The 8,654-nt window shown below is 46.9% G+C and overlaps 1 protein-coding gene across 1 annotated transcript; it reads right to left on the reverse strand.

The window, feature by feature from the left end:
* Nucleotides 1-374: 374 nt before the first annotated feature.
* Nucleotides 375-5,219, reverse strand: KCNJ15 (potassium inwardly rectifying channel subfamily J member 15; the record flags this gene model as incomplete). The annotated part of the gene is made up of 2 exons (XM_080918818.1): nt 375-1,513; nt 5,150-5,219. 2 exons carry the CDS (start codon nt 5,217-5,219, stop codon nt 375-377), a joined length of 1,209 nt encoding a protein of 402 aa, XP_080774944.1.
* Nucleotides 5,220-8,654: the final 3,435 nt, after the last annotated feature.

Consider the following 8,654-nt stretch of genomic DNA (forward strand, 5'->3'; position numbering starts at 1 on the left):
TCTCAGACCTCAGCCAGCAACACCCAAGTTAGGTGGGTTAAATAAATACTTTGCATTATAAGCAGATATTCTTGGATGAACATACATGTCATTCATTGTCACCGTCACGTGTGTCTGCCCTCCATCTTTCTATACTCAGTTCTTCAACATTGTAGTTCCATTTTAGGGAGGAAATCCAAAATCTGAGTGTTCGCCTCTCTGACCAGGTACTCCGAAGACATCCTTCTATATTCAGATATGCTTGTTCTACCAGAAGAAAGGGGAAGGTGGGCATTTGAGTGTGTGATTTGGGAGCAGGGCCGCACGTCCCATGTTCATGGCAGCCCTGCTTTCGACAGGAGCCCTGGTTAGGAGATGCCCGAGGCAGGCCAGGGTCAGACATTGCTCTGCTGCAGCAGGAGTCTCCTCAGCTCACGCTCCCTCTGGTCCTCCTGCCTGTACTGCTCCTCCAGCTTCTGCTTCTCGGAATCCGCACAGTAGAAGGTGCAATCGGGGCTCTTCCGGATCTGCTCAAACTGACTGAAATCAGCCACATACTTTCCATTTTTGGAGAGAGAAACCACAGGCACAAACTCAAAGCCCCAGTAGATCTCCTCTGGGATGTAAGATGTCCGGCTCTGGCAGACCGCGCTGGTGGACTCCACGGTGGCATTGAGAAGCACCACCAGCTCAAACTCCTTTTCCTTCAGGTTCTGGGGTGTGAGGTCCCGCAGGGGGCTCGTCTCATCCAACACATGGTAGAAGGTCATAGGCAGGATGAGAAAGGGACTCTCGGAAGAGGAATCCACGTGGAATTTGACAGTGGCCTGGTTGAGGAGGATGCGCTCTCCCTCTTTGGTGACATGTGTCTGGAGGAGTTTTCCGGAGAGCTGGCATTGGATCAGGAGGCTCTTCCTCATGTTGGCCACCTGGATGACCAGGCACAGCTTCCCGTTCTGCTTGCTGATGACGGCACAGTGGCTGAACTTAATGGTCTCGGCTCGCTTTTTGGGTCTTGCAATTTTGGCCAGGAAGGTCCCCGTAATGAAGATCTCAATCAAGGTGGTTATGACCAGTTGGGCAACCAAGAGGAAGATAGCATGGGGACACTCCTCGGTGATGGAACGGACCCCATAACCAATGGTTGTCTGAGATTCCAAGGAAAAGAGGAACGCTCCTGTGAGAGAGTCCACTTTCATAATGCAGGGCGTGTGGTTAGAATTAGATTCCCCAAGTTCTAGGTCACCGTGAATAAAAGCTATGGCATAGTAGACCACTCCAAACAGAAACCAGGTCATCACAAATGTGGCAGCAAACAGGGTGAGTTTATATCGCCACTTCATGTCGATGACCGTCGTCCACAAGTCCTGGAGATAGAGCAGGTAGATGCCGTCCACCTTGTCGATTCTCACATTGCTGTGCCCACTCTTCGACATGACTCTGGGTCTGTGGGCCTTGAGTCCAACCCCATTGGCAGGCTTCACCAGTGGGGCACCGGACATGCCAATGTGCATGGTATCCATCCTCAGCCCACCTAAAGAGATAACAAAGATGTGACTTACAACTTTTTTGGTGGGACGTCAAGGAAGTAGAAAAGGCAACTGCAGAATTCTTTTGTTACAGTCCCGTGTTAATCTCCTACTACATGCAATGACCATATTCTGTTACCGTGTGCCATAAGACTGAACACACAGCTGTCCCTTGGCATCTTTCAGTTATTTTTAATTGTCAATTCAGCATCATCTAAAACGGCATGAGGAGAAGAGTTTCAGTTGAGGGATTGTCTGGATGGAGTTGGCCGTGGGTGACTATGGTGGAGGTTTATGATTCCATCCACTGAGGTAGGAAGACCCCGTGTGCTATAAGAGGAACTATTCCTCAGTCATGGGATCCTGGCTCTGCAGCTGACTGCCTCTACCAAGAGTAGACAAAGTGGGCTAAGCAGCCACGTATTCCCTGCTCTGTTTATCCAGTATGGAGGTGACATGACTAGCTGTATCAGGCTCCTGTCGCTGTAGCTTCCTCCCCACGATGAGCTGTAATCTGAAATTTGAGTTAAAATAAGCCCTTTCTCCACTTAGTGATGTGTATGTGTGTGTATGTGTGTTGTCGGGAAGGGTGGGAGGTTGTGTCTACTGAGGCTAGAAGAAGGAATCAGATTCCCCAGAGCTAGAAGAGCTATATGTAATTGCGATTGTCTGACTTGGGTGCTGGGAACTGGGTCCTCTGCAAGAGCAGTAAGCTATCTTAACTCCTGAACCGTCCCAGAATCCCCCTGAGTTGCTTTTGTCAGGCTATTTTAACATAGCAGCAGGAAGTGAAACTATGACAGTTTCCAGGGGCTCCCTGTTTCTAGGGCACCCTGTAGATACAAAAAACCCTGCTGTGAACCAGGATTCCTTTAAGAAATGACAAATTGTCTGCACGCAATCTGTGCATATTGTTCTCAGTACTTTAAACCATCTCCAGATCATTTATTGAACTTAACGTGGTGTCCATAAAACACGGCGAAGCAATGCCATGCTGTCTGCTTGGGGAATAATTATTAGAACAATGTTTGTGTAGGTCTAGGGCAGGTGCAACTGTGCCCAGTGTCCTCACACCTACAGATCGAGAACTCAGGAGGCAGAGGGAATGCCGAATATAGATGTAAGGAGAGAAACAGAACTGTGAAAGGCAGGCTGGCTGACTTGGACTGGAGCAGTAGCTGAATAAGGGACCAAGGCTTTGGAAGAGCTAGGGTGGATGAAACTCTGACTCCGCAGCTGACTGTCTATATGATGCAGCATAAACTTCCAGCCTCTTTAGACCTCATCCTTTTAATTTTTATCTGGGAGTAAGTCCCTTTATGTCTGTGTGGGTTTTTACCCCATCCTCAGTACAAACTTTTGTCTTTGTTTGCTTTTTGTTGCTTCAATAAAACACTGATGAAAAGCAACTTTTGGGGGAAAGAGTTTATTTCATCTTACAGGCCACAAGCCATTGTAAGGGAAGTCAGGGCAGGAACTGAAGCAGAAACCATGGAGGAACTCTGCTTATGCCTTGCTTCCTCTGTTTTGCTCAGCTACCTTTCTTATACAGCTCAGGCCCACCTGGTAGAGGATGGCGCTGCCCACAGTGGGCTGGTACCTTCAACATAAGTCATCAATCAATAAGATGCCCCATAGACCTGCCAACAGGTCAGTTCCTCAATTGAGATTGTCCCTTTCTAGGTAATTTTATGTTTCTTGTTAGGTAAAGAAAAACTAATGATGACAGTTCTACTCCTCAAGATTTTATGATGATTAAATTAGCACTTACACAAAGCCTTATTCTAAAAACAAAATGAACTATTTTTCTCTTGATGATACCAGAAGTTATGCAAATATTTTACAAAATGTTACCAGCATTTACATATAGTCAGCTTTAATGATTGATCATGAAAATATTTATAACTTGCTTGGTCAGATCTAAAACTGATCTTACCTATGAAATTATATATGTAAGATTAACTACTCATAAACTAGTTTGGGTATAGCAATATTATCCCAAGTTTTCAGAGACAAAGCAGTATTGATACATATTCAGACCTCCCCTTTAATTTGCATATGATGGAGCGATTCATTTGCCAACCTGGTCCAAGTGAATAACTTAGTATCTATAGTTTCTCCTGCTTCTGATGACATATAGGAAAAGCCCAATTATCAAGCCAGTAATGCCCCAGGAGTAGCAAGTAATTAAACTTTCTTAACCTCTCCACTGCTATTCTTAGACAAGGCTACCAGTGTCATTTAGGTGTGATATTTAGGTACACACAATTCTGCTCTATTCTTTAGATCAAAATAGAACCAGCTGGAGGAGTCTATTTTAAGAACAAACAAAAGGATACATAGTGAAGAAGTCTAACCGAGCCTCAGAAAAGAAACAAACTTACCAAGAAGCAGCTTCGGGCTCCCGGCTCAGCCCCAAGGCTGCGGAGCATCTTACAGCACCTTCCTGCTGAAGGGGACTGATGACTCCTACATTCCTCAGAAAAGATAAGGCTGGCGACTACAGAGAACTCTATGTGGCTGGCTTCTTTTCTTCTTAAACCTACCTCATTGGTATTTTAAGAATCAGAAAAAAAAAAAAAAACCCTTTGGAAAATCAATAAATGGGTATGCAGTACCTTATGATTCAGGCACTAATCTTTCTGGTAGAGGGACATTGTGGCAGTAAAATTTATTTTAGAATGAATGCAAGCAGATCCCTTCATGGAAACAAGGGGTCCCCATTGAAGGCCAGCACCTGCTCAGGATGTTAAAATGGTGCCAGGGGCCATTAAATCTCTCTGTTTTATTATGAACGCCCCCTTGAAATGGCCTTTTTTATTTCTTCTTGGAAAGACACTTTTGTTTTCATTGAAAAGGAAGACCGTAAGTTACTTAGAGCTTCAACTTCTTGAAGCCTGCCTACTTTACACTTCCTAGGATCTATTACGCAGAGCCAGGGACATTGCAGGGAGCATGGAACTTCCTTCTGGTGCCCTGGGCCACACTCTTTAGTTCATAACGAGGAAGAAAATAACCCCAGTGAGGCTTGGAAAGGGGTCTGACATCCTGAATGCACGGGCAAGCCGTGACAGCAGCTCTGTCAAAGACAAGCACAGCTTACGTGCAAGTGATCTACCGGGTGTCCTAAGGAGAAAGACAGGAAAGAGAGCTGCTGGGGAACGTGCTCGCCACTCAGTCCACTGAATCCAAACAAGGGCTGAAGTTTTTTCAGGACCAGTGAAACATGAGTGTCCTGTTCACAGAAGAGGCACTTCCTGTGCAGTCAGCCCTCTCCAGATTCTGGGGACTGTGGCCTTGTTCCCTGGAAAGCAGGGGCTTTCTGTGTGGGGCTTCTGTTTCTCCCTCGCTCTCGCTGGGAAGGTGAACTGGCTGGGGAATGAATGGTGTGTCTTCCTGTGTCTGGTAAGCTCTAGCTGCATGTCTGAGCCCCTGGCTTTGGGATCCATGCATGGGCAAGCAGTACCTCCTCCGGGCAGCCAGGCCTTGGGACTTGTGGCCTCTGCAAGTGCATGGTTCAGAATCCTTCCGAGGGAGAAACGTCAGCTAAGGGAAGGTCTCAGGGCGGCCTCTATCCTCCATCCCCTGATCCTAGTCTGTAACCCTCTGCCCTCCCATCCCTTTACTACCTGGTCACTCACTCTGTAGGTCAGGAGCCTTCTGCAGGGCAAGTGGCGCGTCCTCGCTCCCCTTCACCCAACTGGCTACCATGGGGCTCTGCTACGGCCTGAAAGAAAGAGGGACAGACATGTGCTGTTCACAGGTAGGTCAGAGAGCACCCAGCCAGCCTGGCCCCTGAGGATTCCTTCAAAGCACGGGGTGTGGCATTTACCTTCAAATCCCTGGCCATCTGGCAAGATGCCCAGGGCAAGCTAGATGGCCAAATATTTTTAAGAATGAAACGGTTGCTACCACCACAGCCCTCACCAGGAGTCCAGCCCCTGGAGGGAGCTCATTGGCAAAAGACACTGGAGAGAGGGTCAACCCACCCCCACAAAGGCTGTAGTGATCCGAGCAGGAGGCAGGAAGGGGAAGTGCAGAGGAAGTAAACAGCACACACAGAAGGGAAGAGTCCGGAATAGTGCCACTGCCTGTGGAAATACATCGCTACTCTTGAGTCATGGAGAGTTAGGCAAAAAGGGCTGTCAGCACCATCTCAAAAAACGAGAGACTCTAGGAGACTGAAGCCTGGAGGGAGAGGCTCAGCTGGGGAGCTAGAGGAGGAAGGGGGTGCAAAGGCTGCAGAAGGCACAGCAGTGTTCACCCTGTGCACCCCAAGTCACAGCAGTGTTCACCCTGTGCACCCCAAGGCACAGCAGTGTTCTCTCTGTGCACCCCAAATCACAGCAGTGTTCACCCAGTGCACCCCAAGGCACAGCAGTGTTCTCTCTGTGCACCCCAAGTCACAGCAGTGTTCTCCCAGTGCACCCCAAGGCACAGTAATGTTCACCCAGTGCACCCCAAGGCACAGCAGTGTTCTCTCTGTGCACCCCAAATCACAGCAGTGTTCTCCCAGTGCACCCCAAGGCACAGTAATGTTCACCCAGTGCACCCCAAGGCACAGCAGTGTTCTCCCTGTGCACCCCTCCCCCTTCCATGCTGTGCACCTTGTAATGTGGTCTAAACTCAAGGTGCTTTTTTATTCTTCTCATTTGAAATCCCTCTTCCTCTCCCAACCCCCTCTGTGTGTGTGTGTGTGTGTGTGTGTGTGTGTGTGTGTGTGTGTGTGTGATTTACCAATCATTTATCAGCCAGTTAACAATCATCTGTCATTTTCCTAATCTTTTATCTACTATCTATATAATCTATGTGTCATCTCTTCAGCATCTATTAAATAACCTATTAATCCACTATCTATCTGCGTATTGTCTATTACCTGGCTACCCATGTTCTCCATCAGCCTTTGCACTTCTGTGTCTGTCTTGGGTTCATATTGTCGGTCGGTCCTTTATTTACAGTAGTTACTGGTTTATAGTTACTGTCTTCTCTCCTCTCAGCCCTTCATCCTCACAGACACCAGGTCTTAGTGGGTCCATTGCATGACTGGAGGACCTCTGAGTCCTTTGAAGAGCAAAGGAGCCTTTGCTCATAGCTCTGCTAAGAGCAGTGATCTGCCTTGCACACATCAGTTGGTTTGTTTGATTCCTTGGCTTCTATGCTTCACAGCATGCCCTGACATTGCTCTCCAAGAGCCTGCCTTCAAGAAGTGAACCTCCTGGGAACAGAGGAGATGGCTTGGTGGTTAAGAAGAACACTTGTTGCAAAAGACCTAAGTCTGATTCCCAGCAGCCACAAATGGATCACAGCCAACTGTAACTCCAGTCTCGGGGTGGGGGGCGGGGGGCTGGGCGCCCTCTTCTGGCCTCTGTGGGCACTACATACGCAGCGGTGCATGTAAATTCTCTCTCACACACACATTACATAAATGTATGACATTTAAGAAACGGAATTTGTCTCTTGTACTCTTATTATTTTATAGGCTTTTATGTTATTGCCTTTGGGTTTTTCCTTCCCCTCTGTGGTTCTACAATCCATGTGGCTTGTCTTCTAAAATGTTAACAGACAGCCATAGTTTTCCACAAGCTAATTACCGGTGAGCGGATAAATGGGCTTTTGTCATGTGTTCCCTCTTTTAATCCCACAGAGAAGGAACACTCCATGAAAGCCACATGCAGGGTTAGTCTCTGGAAATAGAACTGAGTCTCCCAGATTCTCCATGCTGTTGAAGTATCCAGGTTGATATTTTAATTCTCAGAACTATAATGCCTTCACTGATGTCCTTGAAAATATTTAAGAGATGAGTTAGGATTGTCCTTTCCTACTTCTAGCCAAGAAAGACACAGGATGTGAATTTGTTTGGCACTTGCTCTGTGGTATACCCTTTGCTTTCTGAAGATAAAGTAAAGAATAAAGTCCAGTTTGGGGAATGAACCTATAAGGCACGCACCCCGAGGAAGGCACTTGGCCGCACCCAGAGCAGGGAATTGCTGCTCCCGAAGCACTTGGAACAAGACAGGGTGGAAGGAAGTGGAAGAAAAAAAAATCTAACAGAGATGGGGCCCTTGTGAGAATGGAGGGTCTAGGGAGGAAGCAGAGAACACTGCCCGTTTCCTTTGCTAAAGTAAACAACCTGTGCGTGGCCAGAAAGCTGTGGCCAGTTAGAGGAATCATGTCACAAGCTGGAAGCATCCAAAGTGTAGAAGATGCGGATAGATAAAAACAATGCAGCGGTACACAGTCTAGTCAGAAAGGCCTGGGTAAGAGTTGTGGCCAGTAGAACCCACATAGCTTATACAGCACCCACATGGCAGCCATGCCTCAGCCACGTGCTTGCCACGTGGGACCGTTACTGCCCCTCACTGCTGTCCTCCAAGGGGAACACTACCACTTACGCTCACAGAGGGGTAGTGGACAAATGACTCATTTAAGTCTCCAGTGCTTAACTGGGTCGTGGCAGTGCTGGCCTGACACCTTTTACTAGCCTGACAGGGCTCTGGGTTCAGGCCTCAGAACCACTCGGAAGATTCGAAACCTGACAATGTGCATATCGACTGGGATCCCACGTGACACCGCTGCTCTGGGGCATGCGCCGTTTCCACCACGGTGGGATGTACAGGATCCCACGTGACACCGCTGCTCTGGGGCATGCGCCGTTTCCACCACGGTGGGATGTACAGCTCCATCTCTTTAGACTGCGGCTTGCTCACCCTGCTTCCTCTCAGCATCCTAAGTGATACTGTTGCCCAGGTGTTGAATGCGCCTGCTTATTTCTCCAGGCTTACCCAACTCTTCCACCCTGTAGGCCAAATGCCACTCCTGGTGCCCAGAGCCAGGATAAAGGTTTAATATCAAAAATGCATAGATATTTTAGTCAAAGCTGTGACACATTATATTTAATTTATAGATGTTAATAAATCATATAGGTCAAGTATATATATAATCAAATATATATCTAAGATATAAATGTTATACAATTTATGTTAAATATATATCATTAGTTATTTGTGCAGTACCAATAACTCTAAAATTAATCTACACTAATTGTAAAAATGTTTTATTTGTATTTTGTGTTAAATACATATTTTACTATAGTATAATAATTCTAGAAAAATTAAGTACAGAGATATTTTTAACTTTCACAACACA

The sequence above is a fragment of the Micromys minutus genome (genome assembly GCF_963924665.1).
Source record: "Micromys minutus genome assembly, chromosome: 7".
In the NCBI taxonomy this organism is placed as follows: domain Eukaryota; kingdom Metazoa; phylum Chordata; class Mammalia; order Rodentia; family Muridae; genus Micromys; species Micromys minutus.